Source organism: Trichechus manatus, unplaced genomic scaffold (assembly GCF_000243295.1).
Source record: "Trichechus manatus latirostris isolate Lorelei unplaced genomic scaffold, TriManLat1.0 scaffold00191, whole genome shotgun sequence".
Classification (NCBI taxonomy): Eukaryota; Metazoa; Chordata; class Mammalia; order Sirenia; family Trichechidae; genus Trichechus; species Trichechus manatus.
In genome coordinates, this window is record NW_004444127.1 from 185,033 (window position 1) to 206,607 (window position 21,575).

Here is a 21,575-nt window from a genome sequence, read left to right on the forward strand (position 1 = left end):
GGAGCTGCTGCTGATGATGTTGAGAGTCCTTTAGAAATCTTTGGAGCATGCTAGGGAGACACAGCCCGGAAGAATATGTAAAACCTTCTTCATCTCAGGGCCAGGAAAGTAGTCTTAGATGGGGAAAGTTAAGAGATGATCAACAAAAATGCTAGGAGGAAAAAGTTAGATTTAGAAGAACAAGTGCTCTGAAGCCAGCCAAGTTTGTGAGCAAGTTCTCAGTCCTGAGAAAGGTAAGAAAGAGGAAAAAAGGGTCCATTTATTATGGCACAAAGTAGTTGTGTTTACTAATATTAAGATGAATTTTTTTTTCACTACCTCTGTGCCTACTGGGATGAGGCTATTTTTAAAAAGGCAAAGCAGTAACAACGACGACAGCATAAAGCCCACTGTGGATTCTAAATTCTGATGTATTTTTAGAAGGATAGAAAAGTGGGACAAGTTAAAATTGAGATTATATCCTAGGAGAGATTAATTCCTAGCAAGAATTACTGGGCTGTATATGAGATCCTAGGAGAAGAACAAAAATTTGTTCATTAACGTGTGATACATTGGATCCTGCCCTGGGTGGTAACTGCATCTAAAAAGACTCTCTCAGCTGTTCCCCTGAAGCAACACGGCTTAAAATAGAGTCCTTACTTGTCCTGCTCTGTTGCTATTACTGGGAAAAATTAGTTGTGGCATTGAGAATGGAGTTGTATCTTCTTAAAAAAAAATGTTGCTGTCGAGTGGATTCTGAATCATAGCGACCTTATAGGACAGAGTAGAACTACCCCATAGTGTTTCCAAGGACTGGCTGGTGGATTTGAACTGCTGACCTTTTGGTTAGCAGCCGTAGCACTTAACCAGTGTGCCACCAGGGCCCCAAAACCAGTTGCCATCGAGTCAATTCAGACTCGCAGTGACCCTATATGTATCGTCTTAATCTGTTCCAATTTTCCAAGGCACATGGCCTCACTGTAGAGGAACAGCAGGATCCCAGTGTAAAGAAGCTGTGGGAACCCACAGAAACCCACTGCCCTACCAGAAAAAAAAAACCAAACCCGTTGCCGTCGAGTTGATTCCGACTCATAGTGACCTATAGGACAGAGTAGAACTGCCCCATAAAATTTTCAAGGAGTGGCTGATGCATTCGAACTATTGACCTTTCGTTAGCAGCCAAGTATTTATGGGACATTTGTAGGGACGTGTAGGTTCCTAGCGTGGCGTGTTCACCTAATTGAGAGATGAAGGTGATAGGGCTGGGAAAACTCTGCTAGATGATGGGAAAATGCCTTCAGAGGTGTAAGAGACTTTTAGGTGGAGGATTTATTTGGAGAAGGTCAATAAAATTGCTTCATGAATAAGGGAATGATTAAAGGTGCTCTTATATTTTATGTAATAAGGGATTTTTTAATGTAACTAAATTAACAAAATAAATATTTTCAGTAAAAGAAAATGATGTGCTGACAAATCCCTAGTATATTAACTTTTTTTTGCTTCAGAAATTCCTTTTTTCTGTTAAAGGAACATAAATTATATTTATTGCTTTTTAAATCCTTATATAAAAATGTATCAAATGTTTATGAACTTCTACTCCTGTGGGAAAACTGGTAACATGGGCGTGGTTCATGTTTATGAAATCTTCAGCCCATGGGAAGTGCCTCTGAGGGTTTTTGTTGTTGTTGCTTTCCCTCTCTAACTTTAAGTAAGTGGACATGTAATTTTTATGTTTATAAAAATGGAGTAAGTGAAACAGTAATCAAAAAAGTCTTGCTTGCAGTAATTTTCAACTAGAAATAAGGATGCTTGGATTATAATTTGACCTCAAACCATTGAATTTTTCCAACTATGAGATAGAGATTATTAGAGTCTATTACCTCTGGACTTTTGTGAGGTTATCCATGAAGGACATTGGGCTCTTTGCTCTTGTGCTGTCACCTTTACAGCGAGTAGTCACAAGAAGAGCCAGTGTAACACTGAGGAGCCTGTTAGACAGCAGGCTTTGGAAAGTTAGGAATGCTTTTTGGTTCTATTTTGTAAAAGCAAACACGTGAAAAGGAGGTAATGAGTCTTTGGTACATGCATTTGGAATGGCTTGGAATCCCTCTGAAAGGTTTCAGATTCATCTTCAAACAGCTTTGAAAAATAAATACATGAGGTGTGGAAGTATTTTCTAGCCTTTCACCTGAAATAAATGGTTCTGTCAATATTAGTGTGCTAAGTGAAAATTTCCTATAGCTCAGATCTCTTCAACCCCCTAGTTTGCTCAGAGGGAGAAAGTACTTTCGTATTTTTAACAGTACAACTATTTCTTAAACTTCTTGAGGTGAATGCTTTCTTTATCCTGCTTTGATTCTTTGAGTTTCTTGGGTCTGTGTTTTGTTGTCTTTAATTTTGGAAAGTTCTTAGTCATTTTATCTCCTACTGTATGCTTGTTTATGTTTCTCTCTCTTCTGGGATTCCAGTTACAGGTATGTTAGAACATTTGATATTGTCCTATAGTTCTTGAATGCTCTGTTCTGTCCCTCTCCCCCGCCACTCTTTTTTTCTTTTTGCGTTTCAATTTGGATAATTTCTATTGTTTTAGCTTTAAGTCCACTAATTCTTTCCTCTGCTGTGTCTAATGTGCTGATAAGCCTGTCAAAGGAATTCTTCACTTATGATATCATGCTTTTTATTTCTAGCATTTTCACTTGGCTCTTTTTTATAGTTTTCATCTCTGCTGAAAATCCCCATATGTTCATAAAGGTTTCTACCTTTTTCACTAAATTCTTTGACATACTGATTAACCAAAAAAAAAAAAAAAAAAACCAAACCCATTGCTGTCGAGTCGATTCTGATTCATAGCGACCCTATAGGATGTAGTAGAACCACCCCACAGGATTTCCAAGGAGCGACTGGTGGATTTGAACTCCCAGCCTTTTGGTTAGCAGCCTGAGCTTTTAACCACTGCAACACCAGGGCCCTAATTACAACATACTGATTATGTAACCTTAATATACCATACTGAAGCTCTTTGACCTGTGTATGTGGGTCATCTTTGTCTCTGGTTGTATTGATAGCCTTATCTCTTGACATTGGAATGTTTTTCTCTGTTTTGTTTGTTTGTCTCTTGTAAATTTTGATTGAATGATGAACACTGTGTGTTTAAAAACAGAAGAGATTGAGGTAAATCTCATTCATACCCAGAAATGGGCATACCTCTTCTCTGTCAGGATGTTAGTGTGGGAGATTGGCTGAATCTAGTCAGTAATTGGGATGAGCAGTTTACGGCTTTTGCTTTGAATGAGAGAAGAGTCCAAGAAGTGTGCAGGGACTATGCCTCTGAGAGGGACTCTCTCCGGTCTCCTCCCCTGCCCCAGTCTTTCTTGGGAGCATCCAGGAAAAAAGAGCTTGCAAATGAATGAGGACTCCCCTTGTGCCTGAGGCTTCCAAACTGTACTTCCAACCCCCACTCAGTTTTAAGAATTAGTTAAAATGTATCTGTTTTTGTCATATCTGCTTTTATGGCAGCCACCTCTTCTTCCTGTGCTCTCCCACAGGTGAAATAATTTGTATATCCCATCCTTTCTTGGAGGGGCTTGTCACCCTTTGAAATTTGGTTCACCTGATTGCCGAACAACCTTAGCTCTCTGCTGAGCCCAAGAAAACTTCTGATGTCTGCAGATTAGCTGGTAGCTTTTTCTCGTTGTTGTAGTGGGTTCCATGTTCTCTTGTGGCTTTCTGCTTCTTAAACAGAAGTGAATTTTTTTTTTTTTTTTGCAAACACTAGAATATGTAATTATGTTGGTTATGTGGAATAATACATTGCAGCATTTTCGTCAGATGAGTCAAGCTTTCCAAGATTCAGAAATAAATTTAAAGACATGCACAGATCTCTACCAGTCATTAACAGGGTATTTACATAATTTAAGAGAAAATTTTGAAAACACAACAAAACAAATACTGCCAAATACTGATTATGAAGCAGTTCATTGTCATAGGAGCATTAGAAAGAAACAAGTAAATGATGGAACTGCTCCAGAAGTATTAAGTGCCAAAGATCACTTTCATGTAACCACATACTACTATCATTGACACACTTAAATCTTGCATGAAAAGAAGGACACAGAAGTGAACTTTTTAATGTTTGACCAACCAGTGGATTGGGGAGGGGAAATAGAGTAGTGTTTGAGGAAGTGATGATCCACAGTTATATGTCATTGTCAGGTGTTTGGACAGCATTACCAATTGGAAATCGGGACAAAAGCATAGCTGGCTGGTTTATTGTTTTGTTTTGTGATTTTCCTTAGAAAAATCCCTTAATATACCATACTGAAGCCCTTTGACCTGGGTCACATTCAGGAGGTTCTAATTAAAGGGAAATCTACAGTTGACTCATTCATTAAAGGGCATTGGAGAGCCAGTGTTGTACTTTTGGATGTAAATGCTCTTGGACCACTTTAGGGTAATTTGGACTATCATATAATCTTTGTTGCACTGTTAGAAGATTTGTAAAAGTTCCGTGGGATGCTGCTGGTGCCTATGCCACCTGGAGCCTGTGAGGGAGTTCTGTTAGATGGATTCGTTCTTTCAACACACATTTGACAGCCTTCTCTTTGCCAGGCTCTGTGCTAGATGCTGGGAGTTGAGTGGCGAACAAAACCAGACATTTTTTACTCTCATGGAGTTCCCAGAGTGGTCCTGTCCTCTTCCTCAGAAGCTAAGAGATTAAGCTAGAAGGGACATGTTATTGATTGCTGTACTTCTCAGTGTAAGGTTCTCTCACATTTCCACTTTGACGTATTTGTATTATTTCCAACTGTATTCTTTGACCAGCTGGTTGTCTTCCCTGTCTCCAGGAATTGAGAGGAATGGAGAATGTAACATTGGGATCCCATTTCATCCTCCCTCCTCTTCCCTTCCCCCATTCCCACCCCTAAACAGAGCTACCAAGAGTTGAATGTATTCTAATATAAGTGACAAAGACCCTAAGTGTTGGATGTCAGTGTTGAGGAGGGAGCTAACATTTGCTGATTGCCTGTTCTGCACTAGCACAGAGAAGCTTTATAAACCTCATCTCAATGAATCTCCTCAGCCCCGTGAGATAGATAGTATGATCTCTATGTTATAGATTCAGAAAACACAGAGGTTAAGTAATTTAAAAGTGCACAAGACTACTTAGCTTTATAGCCAGTGATCTTTCCACTATAGTACACTGCCTGCCCTTAAACACTTGTTAGTGCTAGTCCTGTTGGCTTCACATTATGGAAAATCAAAGAAATTAATCACATTTAATTGATGCATAAACTGAGTAGCAATTTCAGTTTGAAGTGCGTACTTATGATAGTTTGCCAAGTACACAATTTATTAAGCTGGCCTAGCCCCTGCCCTCCAGGAGCTTTATAATATTTGAAAGCTGCATATGAAGTTTGTAGTGCTTATGCTTTGAAATATGCATGCTTTATAAAATTGTGGTAGTATCTGTTTAACCAAGAAAGGTTAAATGCTTTGTTCAAGGTTATATTAGTAGGACCAATTCATTTGTGACTCAACTGTTCAACTGTGTAGCTTCCACAATTTAGAGTGACTAGGGAATTTGCATTGTTGCTGAAGAATCCCTCAGTCAGACTTTTCAGATAAAGATAAACGTGGCCCATGTTTTAGAAAAGAAGAAACCATAATAAGCCATTTGCATTTGCTCTCTTGATGATAACAGTGGTGCTTTCGTATATTGCCAGCATAGCTGAAATCCCATTCCTCTCAGCCAACAAGTGGCTGACACTGTGTCCTAGAAGGGCTGTAAATCATAATGCCTTCTGAACACTTCAAGGTGTTAGAGTGGTCCTGCAGAAACAGTTAAGCCTGGGAAGTTCACTTAACCCCAGGCTGAGACACTTGAGCTATGATTATTGGCAAAGCTTGCTTCCTTTCCGAGTAAATTGCAATTTGGTGGACAAAGTTAGATGATTTGAGACATCTTAAATTAGAAGCTGTGTTCAACAGTTGTGCCTCTGGCTGGTATTATAGGTGGATTTGTTACCAATTATTGTTTATTATAAACCCCAAAGCTGCTGTCTCCACTGTGATTAAATGTGAGCATAAAGCTTTGGAATAATTGAGTTTGAGGATGGTTTAATTTGAGTCTGTCTTACAATAAAAGAACATACAAAGAAAAGGAAGTAGATATTCAGTATGTATAGGTTTGTATGTACTTCTTTGTCAATTTTTACATTTCAGTTTCTTGAAAGATGCCCATGTCCTAAAACTTATAGTGCTTGTACTGTTGACATTCTAGAATATGCTGGAAAAAGGTCTGAATTTAGATTTAGGAATCATAGGTTAGAGTTGTGACTCTGTATGAGGTGTGGAATCTCCTTGCAGAAAGCCATTTGGCCTTTGGTCTTGGTTCCTGAGAGCCATACCAATACCTGAGGCTAATGAGTTGGGGGCTGACCAGCGCAAGAGGGACCACCTGGGGACCTAAGGCCGACTAAGCCTCACAATGCATGATGTAATCTGTCATGGCCATGTGGTGAGGCCAATAAAAGTTTTATAAGATGGAGGCTCAGAGAGCTTCCTGGTTGGTAAGAGTGAACATCTGCTCTCAGGAAGGTAGTGCATCCCCTTGGAACATGGAAGTACCTCCCAGACCTTACCCTATGTGTCTCTTCATTTATATCCTATTTTTTTTTTTGGTCTTGGGTGGCTGGGGACGAGAGAGAAGGGCTCTGTGAGCAGCTGGGGTATGAACTGAACAGGGAAGGGAAGCTGAGATTTCCATAGGACATAGCTGGCATGTGGCATGGGATTTGTTATCCACCACACAATTTGACATCATAAATGGGTGATCTTAGTCTCCCTGGACTTGTTTGCACAATTTGCATAGTCAACAGAAGTCGCTAGAATTGACCCTGACTTTACAATAGCCAAGAGAAATGAGTGCATATATCCACCAGGAGACATATACACTAATGTTCATAGCAGTTGTAGTCCTAATTATTAAACACTGGTAATATCCCAAATGTCTATCCAGATAGAATGTATGGATACTGTGGTATATTCTTATACTGTATTTTTACACAAATAATGCATACCTACTACATTGTTTGCCTACTGTGCCCTCCCCCCGTGAGGTATTTTCATAAGCGCTGCTATGCCTTTTTTTTTTACACGTTGCTTTCAAAAAAATTAGCACAGCTTACTTACAAAAATACCTCACAGAGGGAGGGGACAGTTAGCAAACAAACGTAGAAGACGTGTTATTTGCATAAAAATACGGTAATGGGATATACACAGCCATATAAGAGAACAAATTGCTGCTGCATACAACAGTGTGGATAAATCTTACATGCATAGTGCTGAGCAAAAAAAATCAGACACAAAAGAGTAAATACTGTTTGATTCCATTTATGTAAAATTCAAGAGTAAGCATGTTAGAAGTCAGAATAATGATAGATACTCTTAGAGGGGTGAGGTACTGACTGGGACATGGCATGAGGGAGTCCTTGGGATGCTGGAATGTTCTATATCTTTGTCTGGGTAGTGCCTATAAAAGTATTACATATGTAAAAGTTCATTGAGCTGTGTGCATTTTACTGTGTCTCTGAAAAACAAAAGGACTATGAATTTATGTAATCCAGTCATATTTTCATTATCACATAGTTTCTCTTGTATCTAAATTGAATCCACTATGCATTTCACCCGCTCACATTCCACTTTGACTGCATCTGATAGATGCACATGTATGCTGGAGCTGGTGTGAACAGCAGGGGAGCATTTGCCCAAGGCATTCCCCTCTTTGGAAAGGTTGATTGTGATAGAACATCAAGTTCTTCCACTCTCTTGCAGTTGCTCATTTAATCTTGCTTTCTTTATAGGCACAGTGGTTCTGGGAAGCATACTTCCAGTCAGTTAAAGCCATTGCCCTGGCCACCCTGCAGATTATCAATGACCGGATCTATCCATATGCTGCCATCTCCTACGAAGAGTGGAATGACCCTCCTGCTGTGGTAAGTGAATTCCAGTGCTAGCCATGTGAGGCATGGTCCAGCTGTCAGCATGGAACAGAGGAACATGCACTACAGTTGTAGAGGTTTTTAAGTTGTTGCTTTCTAAGCTGAGAGTGTACTTTTTATACTTGGGGCCTGATGAGGCCAGCTTAGTTTTCAAGTGATGATAAAAGTAAGAAAGACGGAAGCACTAGCTTTTAGTTTGTTTTAAATGTGCTTAGGATGACAGTGTGTTTATTTATTGCAGCGATAAATGGGAAAGCGTGGGTCTTGTTGGAAATCAAAGACTTCCTGATGACTTTTGCCTTGGTAGTACTTAGAACTCTTGGAAAAGTTCTATAAGCAACTTAATCATAATAGCTTATATTTTGAGTGCTTACTCTCTGCCAGGGGCTGTGCTGTGTCGTTTGCGAACATTATTTCTATTAACATTTCTAACACCCTGTGAGGCAAATAAGAAGCAAAAGTGATGTAGAGCCACTATGGATTGCTGTAGTCATCTGCTCAAGACTGTGGCTGAGGCCTGTGGGTATTTCCAGCGGAGAGACGAGGTAAGCAGAAGCTACTTCTTCGCTTGAAGGAATCACAAGGCACTGTAGGGACTGTGACAGTGACTTCCAGCTGTGCCTTCTTTCTCCCTGGAAATGCCTGAAGCTCTGGGCTGGCAGTTATTGCTTCCTAGCTGCTCTTGAACATACCTGCATGCCCCAGCTCACAACCCTCTACTTTTTAACGTAAGAGTTTTCTCCATTCTTCATTCTAATCGTCTCTGTATTCTGGCCAGTCCTCCTTTTCAGCCGACTCTCCCGTCTCTGATGGGTGCACCATTCTGCCACTGGTTAATCTTCATGTAGGACTGATCTTCCAGGCCTCTGCTTGAAGTCATGCAGTGAACCTCCCACCCTCCTTCCTCTGTTTCTTCTTTCCTTGCTATGGCCAAGTGCCCTGCTGGGTGCTGGGAATACAGAAAAAGAAGACAGTCCCTGCCCTCCAGGGAGCTCACTTCTAATTTGGAAAGCCGCCAAGTCAGGCAACAGTTGCATGAGAGGTTCTATAATAGTGTGGTATACAGAGTGCCATGGGAGTAGAGAGGAGGGGCATCTCTCCTCTCTGGGAGGGGTCAGAATACTTCCTGAAAAAAGGAATGCCTGAGAGGAAATAAACATATGCTTATGGTAAAAACAAACAAAATAGCAACAAACACCTTTCTTTTCTGCTCAAGGTTAAGTTTTTTTTTCTTCATCTCTTTCCTTGAATCCATTACCCAGAGATAACCTTGCAAAGTGTTTCTATTCACATATAAGCATAAATATAGTTTTAAAACACTAATGGGATCATATCATTTATACTTATTGCTCTGCACTTGCCTTTTTACATTTGACATTACATCTTGGACATAGTTCCATTTCGTTATTGTTCTTCTTTAGTTTTTAGGATAGCTGTATAGTATTCCATTGCATGAATGTACCTTATATAACAGATTAGTATTATTTTATTGTGCTTGAGGTGAAAGTTTACAGAGAAAATTAGTTTTTCATCTAAAAATTTATACACAAATTGTTTTGTCGCATTGGTTGCAATCCCTGCAATGTGTCAGCACTCTTCCCCTTTCTACTCTGAGTTCCCTGTGTTCATTCATCCAAGTTTCCTGTCCGTTCCTGCCTTCTGGCTCTGCTTTTGGGCAGGTGTTGCCCACGTGGTCTCATATACTTGATTGAACTAAGAAGCACGTGCCTCGTGTGTGTAACAAATTATTACTGAGAGACATTTAGATTGCTTTTATTTATTTTCTGTTCTGAAGTAGTACTACAAGGGATCTCTTTCATTTATGCTTACACATAAATGTATGAGAATTAAGTCATAATTGTAGAATTGCTTAATTAAAGGAAATATACATTTCACATATTGATAGATGTTAACAAATTGCCTTTTCAAAATATTATACTAACTTATAGTCTTACAAATAAAATTGTCGATATTCTGGTTCTCCATGCTCTCAGTAACCCTGAGTATTTTAATCTTTGCTCACCTGTTAGGTAAGAAATGATCTTTCATGTGTGTATTTTTTTAATTCAATGTTGTTGTCTTTGTCAGGTTCCCCCAAGTAATCCTGTTTGTATTTTGATTGGGATCACATTGAATTTTTAGATTGTTTTAGGCATTTGTTTGTTCATCAGATATTTATTGAGTGCCTACTGTGTTCCAGGCAGTGTACCCAGAATGCATCAGTGAACAAGGCAGAGAAAGATCCATGCCCTTAAGGAGTTCCATTGTGTTGGGTCTTGCTATCTGGAAGTAACTGTAGAATTTTTAAAGTTTTCTCTACGTAGGTCCTTCACATGTCCTGATAAATTTAATCTTAAGATATTTTGCCTTCTTGTGCTCTGATAAAGCAGTACTTTCTTGAATTAGAGTTTCTAACTGGCTACACATGAGTCAATATCAACTTGACAGCAACCAACAACAACAATAGCCATTCATATAGACACATTATTGGTTTTAATATGTTGATTTTGTAACCACTCTTACTGAATTCTTTAGTTGTTTCATATGTTTTTTTAAGTTGATTCTCATGTGTTTTCCAGATATACAATCATTTCTACAGGTACTAATTTTGCTTCCTTTTTCCAATATTTGTACTTTTTATTTTTTTTTTCTTTTGTCTAATTATATTGCCTAGTACTTCCTGATCTGTTAAATGATGATCTGAATCTTAAAAGAGAAGGGTAGGTACTAACTAGTCAGAGAAAAGGGGCAGTTAGTTTCCATCCAGAAGGAACTCCAAATTCAAAGGTACAAAGGGACAAGAAGTGTGGTGATTTGAGGAACTTTAAGGAGTTCAGTGTGGCAGGAGTGAAGGAGGCTCATGAGGGAGAGGCAGAAAATGAACCCTGGCCAGGGCCTGGATCACAAAGCGCCCTGTATCTTACATAAGGTGTCAGAGTTTTATCTGCAGGTAATAGGAAATCAAAAGGAGCCCTGGTGGCGCAATGGTTAAGTGCTTGGCTGCAAACCAAAAGGTCAGCTGTTGGAATCTACCAGCCACTCCACAGGAGACAGACCTGGCGACCTGCTCCCGGAAAGATTATAGCCTAGGAAACCCTACGGGGTGGTTCTACTCTATCTTCCAGGGTCGTCAGGAGTCGGAATCCGTTAGACAGCACGTAACAATACCAACAATAGGAAATCACTGAAGCGTTTTTAAGCAAGCAATTAATGTGGTGGGGTTTGCATTTTGGATCCGTCTGACATCAATGTGGAGAATGAGTCAGTGGGAGAAGACTGAAGGCAGGAGACTATTTCAGGAATCCAGGTGAGAATTAATAGAGGCCAAATTTGAGCACTGTTTGGGAAGAAAATCGACAATTCTAGCTGAGGATCAAGGGAGAAGCTTCAGAAGACTCTGAGATATATGTTATAGTTTATTCATGCAGGGAATTGGAGGGCACAAGGGTCAGAGGTAAAAATGATACTGAAGTCCAAACTCAGTCTGACTGCAGGGCCTTCCGCAGTCTGGCTCCAGTCTACCTTTCTAGCATTATTTCCTTCTTTCCCTCTCAAAAAGCTCCTGGTTTCCTGCAACACAGCTTCTTCCTTTCTGTGTGTGCTCCATGCTCTTCCTCCTCTGTGCCTTTGACTGTTGGCCCTTTGACTGGGATGCCTTTCTTCACCATCATCTCCAAATGCTTACATTTAGCCAGACTTCAGTGGCCTGCTCAGATACCCCTTTCTCCGTGAGGTTTTCCCAGACCCCCTTAGCAGGAAGTGATTTTTTTCCTCCTCCTAGTGCTCATAGCATATTATCTGTGTTTCTTTCTTATTGCTTAACATGTAGAGAAGTATGATTTTCTGTAAAGTTTTGAGCACCTTAAGGGCATTCCTGTTTTGTCTTGGTATTCCTCATAATACCTAGGACAATTTGATTTAGGCAGGAGACCCTTGATATATAAAGGAAGGAAGGAGGGAGGGAGGCAGGAAGACTGGGATCCCAGAACCAGAGCCATCAAAGGCCCCTTCACATGCCAATGTGTCAGATGGGCTAGATGGAATCTTCTTACCAGCTCCTTCCATTTGTGTAGGGCTGTCCAGCTTTCACATCATTTCATATCTGATGTTTTATTTGACCCTCGCTCTGTTGGGAACATGGGAGAAGTAATAGATTCTTTCTCATCTGTAAAAGCAGATATAATGAGACCCCCAGTGCCTAATGATCTGTCTAAGGTCATATAATTGGTAAGTTGTATAAACAAGCAAGAACCAGATCTTCTAAATTCAGATTATCTTGAATTCCCTATGGAGTTACATGGGAGCCATTAAGCCCCTCTGGGCTAAAACGTTACCACTGTTCAAGCAAATGGTACAAGTTAGAAACGAAGAGTACCACCTCTGTTCTCTGCAGGAGAATTCATGCAGGTGGGCGGCCATGACCCAGCCAGAAACTGTGTACATAGTGGATTTTACTCTGTACTTTTCTATAAAGCTCTAAGAAAAGTTTAACAAGTGTTTAGAAATTTGGTTCTCTGTCTTTCATAAGAGTACATATAGATTAGGAGAAAATAGAGCAGGAAATTTTGCAGTTTTGAAATAGATGTGTTTTAGTTTAGGACGAATGGCCAAGTTGCTGACTCTGTTAACTTAAGAAAGAACATAAGAAGTGTAAAGCTAGATAGACAATTGGAAAATATATCCTGTATTTTTTTTTTAATGCTTCCTTAAATAATCCTTTTTGGAATAATTTGGTGCTTATCACATCTTTAAGAGCGCAGGTGCTGAGAACCCTGATTTAATGCAGTAGATTGTACATTTCTGCTGGCTTCAGTGAAAGCAACTGACAGGAGGCCTGAGTAGCAATGATTTATTAATAGTTAACTTTTCCCTTCCCTTTGAGAAATATTTAACCTACTTTAGATGAGACTGCTATGAGCCCAACCTGCAGGGGAGTCTCCCTTCTAGATTCTATCAAATTTACAGTATCAGAAACCCGGAGGTGGGAGTAAGTGTGGATAAATCAAGGGATGGTCTGTTTTGTTCAAAGATACGCTGTCAGGGCTTCCAGCCGTACACTGAGCCTGCACAGCCTGGAGAGGAAGCGGTGAGGGTAGAATGTCCTATTCTGGCCATAGGCAGCTGCCACAGTGTAATGTCAAAGAGGCCTACAAGTGTGGTTTAGGAAGACAGAGAGGGGTGGCCTTGCACGAATCAAATGTTCATGTCATCCGAGATTGCCATTTTCATCTGTAACCAAGTATGAAGCAGATTACATTATCTGCATTGTGCCACACCCTTGGAATTTAAAGAAGTTTGATAGTCATTCCTGATCATAAATTTAAGGTAGCAGATCTATCTGGATTGCAGAGATTGGCCCTTTGTTTTAAATCTTTTTGAAAGGAATTTCTCACCAAGTTAAGGCTCCTTATGAGGAGTCAACTTATGTTTTTGTCATTAATTTTCTTAGCTCCTCATGTCAAGGCTGCTTGTGTTTTACTGCCTTTCCAGTCTCTCATTGTTTTTCTTTCTCTCTCCTATTTGCAGATATCAGCAAGTCTTTATCATCTCCTGGTATCCTCCACTCCTGTATCACTTCTAACGTTAGTGTCATTTCTAGCCTTGCCTCTTGGCAGACCTACATCCCTACACCTGGGCCGAGCCTGTGTAGCTGGGGATCTCTTCAGACACCCTTCCCTGCCTTACCTTTGGTTCTCTGCCAGATGTGAGAATATGCAGGACAGATACTGAGGCTTATGGGTGGAAAGGGGATGCTTTATTCAAGTGAGCATTAGACATGATTCGGGAATGGACCAGGCCAAGGATGGAATGTTTGGATTCCTGGCATGTGCCAGCCAGACCATTTCCTTCACTGATAATTTTTTAAAACTAAATGTAATATTGTCCTTAAAATCATGTTGTAGAGAGGAATATTTTCCTGTTATTTTTCTACAATGTGATTGAAAGATTATATTCCATCATATCAATATGTCATAAATTTATTTACCCAGTCCCTTTTAATAAACACTTAGCTTTTTTAAATTTGCTGTTATAGATAACACTAATGACGATACTCCAGATTTGTTTTTCTTTTCTGCATTGACCGTATCAGACCTAGAGCAGAGAGGGGAAGGAGTAGGGATCCCCATGGACATTGATGAGAAAAAATGGGGAAGTGACTTAATCCAATGGGTTGTACTGCCTAGCATAAGAATGAAGTTGAAAAACAAGAGTTTGTTCCTATGAAATCTTGCCGAGTGACAGCTTAGCTATCATCAAAGCCTCAGTCAAGGATTACATACTTATCTGGACTTCCTATAACTCAGCAATTCTGAGCATTTTAATCTTTGCTCTTCTACTAGGTGAAAAATGATCATTCACGGGTGTATTTTTTCAGCTGAACATTGATTTCTCTGTCAGGTTCCCTCAAATAATCCTGTTTGTATTTCTATTGGGACCACATTGAATTTTTAGATTGTTTAGGGCATTTTCATCAGGTATCTATTGAGTGCCTGCTGTATTCCAGGCAGTGTACAGAGATTGGGTCAGACTACATCTGTCTCGCTACATGAGGACCTCAGAGCTGCCTGTACTTAGATGTCCAGATGGTGGCCCTCGCTCACAAAGGTTGCGGTTTGCAAGCAGCTGAAAAGATCACTCAGCTGTAAACACTAACAGGCAGTAAATCACTCTGCAGGCTGAAGAAGCGCCAGCTCAGATGCATGAAGCAGCACTCTAGTTGAAAAGATACCATGTTAACAGTCTGTTTAACTCAACTCAGCCCCTTTAACTTCCAGGTTGTGGAATGTTTCTCTGGAATTTGAAAACCTGCCCTGCCCCCCAGGAGGCCGTCTTTGCTTATTCTCCCCTTCTCCCTCTCACTGCCTAGATATGACTAAAATATGTATGGAATTTAAGATTTTTAGCTTGAATTTTAAGTAAATTTAAGCTTTTTGAAGGAGCCTGAGTGGTACAAGTGGTTTTTGATTGACTACTAACCTAAAGGTTGACAGTTTGAATCCAGCCAGCAGCTCCACAAAAGAAAGGCTTGGCAAACTATGTCCGTAAAAATTGCAGCCAAGAAAACTCTGTGGGGCAGTCTACTCTACAACATGTGGGGTCGCCAAGCGTTGGGGCCCAACTTGAGGCAACTAACAACAACAGACTTTTTGAAGTCTATTGTTTTTGTAGATAAGGGACACATCTGCACAAGTGATCCAGTATTTTGTTGTTAGGTGCTATCGAGTCGCTTCCAACTCATAGCGACCCTGTGTGCAACAGAACGAAACACTGCCTGGTCCTGCACCATCCTCACAGTTGTTGTTATGCTTGCACCCATTGTTGCAGCCACTGTGTCAATCTGTCTTGTTGAGGTTCTTCTTTTTCGCTGACCCTCTACTTTACCAAGCATGATGTCCTTCTCCAGGGACTGATCCCTCCTGATAACATGTCCAAAGTATGTGAGATGTAGTCATGCCATCCTTGCTTCTAAGGAGCATTCTGGTTGTACATCTTCCAAGACAGATTTGTTTGTTCTTTTGGCAATCCATGGTATATTCAGTATTTTTCGCCAACACCACAATTCAAAGGCATCAGTTCTTCTTTGGTCTTCCTTATTCATTATCCAGCTTTCACATGCATAGGAGGCGATCGAAAACACCATGGCTTAGGTCAGGCGCACCTTAGTCTTCAAGGTGGCATCTTTGCGTTTCAGCACTTTAAAGAGGTCTTTTACAGCAGATTTGCCCATTGCAACACATCTTTTGATTTCCTGACTGCTGCTTCCATGGGTGTTGATTGCAGATCCAAGTAAAATGAAATCCTTGACAACTTCAGTCTTTTCTCCATTTATCATGATGTTGCTTATTGGTCCAGTTGCAAGGATTTTTTATAGTATATTACCCTAAATTCTAAATCTTTCCTTGAGTAGCCTTTCCGTTTGGGTTATGGAGTATCTGTAGTCACTTCCACGCAATCTCGGGTCATCAGCAGCCAAGAAATAAAGAAAGCTGAGCTGCATCTATGGATGGAGAGATACAGGAATGTGAAGATCCATAAATCTTGAAGTGGGACCCCAAACAAAGAACTTGGCTGATTCTGATGGTCAAGTAGAAGATGGAAAGGACTAGGGCATAGTAATCCAGATCTGGATGGAGAGACTATGTAAGGAATTTAAAAAAAGACGAACTCAGGAATGTTGTTAAGATGATTGGGTCAATCAAGTCCTTACCATGGGTATCCTAGACCATAGTAGAGAGGGGCTAATATGGTTTTTGTGAACCATTTGAGAAGTTGCAAACATGATGTACTTTCACTTTAAATACTTCTCCTGCAGAATCATGTATAATTATCAAAATCATCAGGAAATAAACATTGATACAGTATTAGTATATAAACTACAGATCTTTTTTAGATTTTGCCAATTATCCTAATAATGTCCATTAGAGCACAAGAAAGTCTCAGGTCATGCATTCAGTTGTCATGTTTTTAGTATACTTTAGTCTAGAACAATTTCTCTGTCTTTTTGTCTTGCATGCTATTGACATTTTTTAAGAGAACAGGTCAATTATTTTATAAGATGTCCTTTGATTTGGATTTGTCTGATTATAAATGATGAGATTCAAATTATTTTGGACAAATTCACTTTTGGGTAGGAATATCACAAAAGTGATGTGTTCTTCTCAGTGTATCTTACTGATGTCCCATTACATGATGTCCTTACTTGCATGATAACTTTGATCACTGGTATCTGCTGGCTTTCTCTGCTATAAAGTTCTATTTTTCTTCTCAGTATGTGTCTTGTGGGAAATACTTTGAGACTATGTAAATATCTGTTACTCCTCAAACTTTCACCCATTAGCTTTAGCATCCATTGATTATTCTTGCCTGATTCAGTTGCTACGATGATTGCCAAATGGTGATGTTCTAATCCCCATTTGCCATTGGCTTTCTTTTTTTTTTTGTAATTTTATTGTGGTAAACTACATATAGCATGAAATTTGCCATTTTAAAGTGTACATTTCTCTTATCTGATTTTGAGAATAATTTTTTTTTCTTTAACCTAAGGATTTATGTCTTTAATCAGTTTGAGAAAATTCTCAGTCATTTTCTTTTTGAATATTACTGATCATACTAATCTCTCCTTCTGGAACCCTATCAGGCATATATGTTAGACCTGTTTAATTCTGACCTTATGTCTCTCAGTTGGTTCTTTCCTCATGTTTGCCACATTTTTATCTCTCTGTGCTTCATGCTGGATAATTTTCTCACAACTTTCTGCCTGTTTTCTTTTGCCATGACTCTTTTTTTTTTTTTTTAACCAATCCATTGAGATTCAAATTTCAATGATTATTTCTAAAACTTTTATTAGATTACTTTTCAAATCTGCCTGGTCTTTTTTTTCATAGTGGCTTTTTTTTCTTGTTTTTAAATTCCTTCTTTTATGTCATCGATCATTTCAGATACTTGTTTTATATTCTCTGATTTTCCAGTTATCTGAATTTATTCTTATAAGTCTAATCTTACTGTTTGTCTACTGCCTGTTGCTTTTGTTTTATTGCTTCCTCATATGTTTTATAATTTTGGAATGTGAGTTCATCTTCAGTGAGATTTTGTGTGGAAATCTTTGCAACCTAAGGGGTTGATACTCCTTCAGAGAGTTTGTTTGTTTGTTTTTGCTTCTTTCAGGTGTTTCAGGGGTATCATAGAGATATGTAAATATAAACCACCTTTTTCATTAATATCTTAGTTGGGGGTTTCCATACTGTACAGGAAGAGATCATTAAAACCCCCAGCCTGCATGCAAGCTGGCTGCTATTAAAAGTTCCCAAGGGAGGTTCTTTCCAACTCCCCACCTCCAACCTAAGCTCAGGTTGAGAATGACAAATGTTTATCGTTGCCTTCATGTACTAGTGGGTGAACTTTTCTGGTCCACCCTTTAACTAACTGGTTGTTGCAGGCCTTCAAGGATTCCGGCGTTATGTGCAGGTCTCACTTCCAGCTCCCTCACTTCCTGGTCCCGAAACCATATCTCTTCTTCCACAATGAGCATTAAAACCAAAACCCCTACATTACTAAACCCAACAGCAACCCCCACCCTCCCCAAGGTACCACAGTGCCAGTCGGCTTCTGTGCTTTCAGCTCTGGCTTGCAGTTTTCTCTTCATCTTTGGCCCCTAGGTCTTCCCTTTTTCTGTGACCTCAGCTGTACATTTAAAATAATTTTTGTTATATTTCATCTTACATTTTTATGTGTTTTCTAGTGAGAGGATTTTGAAAATGAAGGCTACATCTGTTTTACCTTCCAAAAATTTGTTGAATTCTCATGTCTGTTGTCTCCTGCTTGTTATTTTTGCTCTTGTGGGTTCATGGCTTTTTTTTTTTTAAGACAGAAGCAGAGAGAAAACATGTTAGACAAAATATACATCTTACTGAAATTCCAGAGAAAATAAGAGGTAAGAAATGACAACCATAGTATCAACTTTAAGCAGTGGTGGTACATCCCTAGGGTCCCTGGTGGTGCAGTGGTTAAGAGCTTGGTTGCTAACCAAAAGGTCATCAGTTCGAATCCACCAGCCACTCCTTGGAAACCCTGTGGGGCAGTTCTAGTCTGTCCTATAGGGTCACTATGAATTGGAATCGACTTGACGGCGATGGGTTTGGTTTTGGTATGGGTTACACTCCTATCAGCTAAAATCTATAAAGAACTTTGGTTTTCTTGGTCATACTGTCTTGGTGTTTTGAGCTTGGATGCAGCAAGCTGTAATTTAATCATTCCCTAGAGTTTCTATTTACTAAGCTGGTGGAGTCTTCCTCCATACCATAGCTGACCTCTATAATACAGTCAGTGGGCTGCCAGCAGACATTTTTATGCCCAGGTCAGAGAACGAACCTCTCTTTCAAACTGCCAGAGCATTTCAAGCATGGCATAGACAGATGGAATTGTAAATTTGTTCTACCTCTCATGAGAAGTAGTAGTTGAAGCCACTGTTAACATTCTTGAAAACTTTGGGTTATTCATCAGCCTTATTTGTTTGAATCAAGTAAGTTACTCGTTTGTTAATTGAAGCATGTTTTCAACACACTTAAGAAGTAACAGATCCAGGGATGATGATTGTGTGTTGGAAGACCATTTTCTAAGAGTAGTCCAGATCCTTTACGTGATTAAACAGCTGCACTATTATTTTTAATATATCAAATTATAAACCAATACAATCAATGATGTGCCATCTTTGCCTGTACTTTGTTGTAGTCACCCATTTAATTGATTATGCAGTATCTTAAGCCATCTTGCCATAGATATATTTAGTAAAATTTATTACTTGTGGGCTGATATAACTCATGAATTATTAAAAGTATCAGCATATGGAACCTCCTCTTTCCTCATTCCAAGTTCTTTTAATATGGCCTATATTTTGAGCCATTTAACTGGCTTCTGTCCATCCCACTGATGGAGACGGCAGCCAGGCAAGGGTTTTTATAAACAATTGGCTTCCTTTCCAAGCAAGAAGAGGATGAAATGTCAACTTTTTCCTTTGCTATCTGAAAAGCAATCAGTGCAACCGTTCCTGCTCTTCTTGATAATTGTATGGCATCATAGAAGAAGGATGGGCATTTAGCCAAATCTGAATTTCAATGCTATATTTAAAAAAAAAAAAAAGTAAGTAGCTAAAACTCAGTTAAGGACTGGAATTTTCAGAGAGGCATTCAAATGGGTTTGCCCTGTGAGCCTTCAGTAAGCTAACTAACAGCCCAGAAATTCCTGAACTGCAGACTTTAATCCTTTCTTTCCTGGTGATGCTCTGAGTGACTTGAAATTACTTACCAAATCTCTCTTTGCCTCAATTTATTCATCTGTAGGATTGGGTTTATGAAAAATACTAATATTGTTCAGAAGAATAGTTTAACAATTAGTAACTGATTACTGAAGAACATCATCAAGGCCATTGAAAAGGACATTTTGAAATCAGACGAGTTAGCTTGACCTTATGTAGGTTTCTTATCTCTTTGAAATTCATTACTCTTGTCTGTAAAATGGGAATAATATTTATTTCACGGGCTTTTAAAGAGAATTTAATGAAATAATATAGGTGAAAGCATTTTGTACATGGTGTAGTGCTACAAAAAAATAAAGTGGTGTTAATGATAAGGCTGCTAGTATAATGCTTTATCACATGGAACCATAAAATTTAGAACTGGAGGGAAAAAGGAGCCCTGGTGACACAGTGGTTAAGCGCTCGGCTGCTAACCAAAAGGTTGGCAGCTCAAACACACCAGTCCCTCTAAGGGAGAAAGATGTGGCAGTCTGCTTCCGTGAAGATTACAGCCTTGGAAACCCTATGGGGCAGTTCTGCTTTGTCCTATAAAGTCGCTATGGGTTGGGATCAATTCAGCAGCAGGGGATTTGGTTTTTTGGGTTTGGAAGGGAAAGTTAAAATTTACTGAAGGTAGTTCTTTGTAATCAAATAGACTCTATTATGCATTTTCTGTTGTTTGATCTTTACAACTCCAAGAGTAACATTCTGTTAGCTCTATTCTTAAAGATGAAGAAAGTGAGACTTGTCTGTTTCAAAACTCACCTTCTTATTAACCCATTTTGTAAATAAGGAAATGGAAGTCTGAAGAAGAATGCAGACTTGCTTAATGCAGAGAGTCTCAGTCCATCGGTCCATCTGTTGTAATATATTGCCATATTTTCATAATAATTGTCTTTATCTTGTAAACAAACTTGGCCCCAAATTAAGTAGGAAACACGATGGCACATAATTAGGTTGACAATGGAAATATAGAAGACTTCTGTTACTGGCTTTAGGATGGCTTATATACACTGAACTGACCTTCTCAACTGAAAACTAAACTACTGAATGAAATGTAGTAAGGCAATTTTAACCTATCACTAAGCTGGCATGAAAGTAAGATATTTGCTGACCCCTCAAACAAAGTGAAACTAGCTATCCTGGGAGGTGAGTGAGAGCCAAAGCCAGCTTTTACTGTGGAGATTCTTCAGAACCTGGTGACCTGGAGCTTCTGTCTGATGGCTGTGTGCAGTAGGGGATGAGAGGATAGAATTTAAAGCCTGTGGCCTGTCTAAGTTGGGGACTCTAACAAGAACTTCCTGAATGAAGCCAGGACCCTAAAAGACTGTATTTTCAGTGAAAAGGTGAAGAAGTAAACCTATTTGTCTTGACTCTGCTGCTGAGAATATAATTATATGCCAGCCCTCACATTGTTTGTGGTCCAAATAAATCTTAAGAGGGTAGTTCAATTGAAAAGGGGCCCTGAGTTGATAGGGTGCCAAATGACCCGCAGAAGCCAAAATAAACTCATCTTCAATCCAGGTCTCAAAGAATTCTTACAAGGAAAATGAGTAGTTCGCAGTCAAAAATCACAAAACCATAAAGAACTAAGGCAACAACATGAGTGAGAACCAGCAGAAACAGACTTGCAAGGATTTCAGATATTAGTATTATTAGATTCAAAGAAATTGTTAAGAATACAGTCCAAAGCTACAAAGAAATGGGTAATATGAAGGAATAGTTAAGTGATATGCAGAACAGAGGAACAAGTTTTAACATATGTCTAATTAAGAGTTCCAGAGAAGAGAAGAAGCATAGAAGGA

The 21,575-nt window shown here is 39.3% G+C and overlaps 1 protein-coding gene across 1 annotated transcript in view; it reads left to right on the top strand.

The window, feature by feature from the left end:
• Positions 1–21,575, top strand: part of EXT2 (exostosin glycosyltransferase 2) — a 155,138-nt gene that overhangs the window by 68,388 nt on the left and 65,175 nt on the right. Inside the window, exon 8 of the mRNA XM_004387643.1 lies at positions 7,842–7,973. Within this exon, the coding sequence (XP_004387700.1) occupies positions 7,842–7,973 (132 nt within the window). The remainder of the gene's footprint in view (positions 1–7,841; positions 7,974–21,575) is intronic.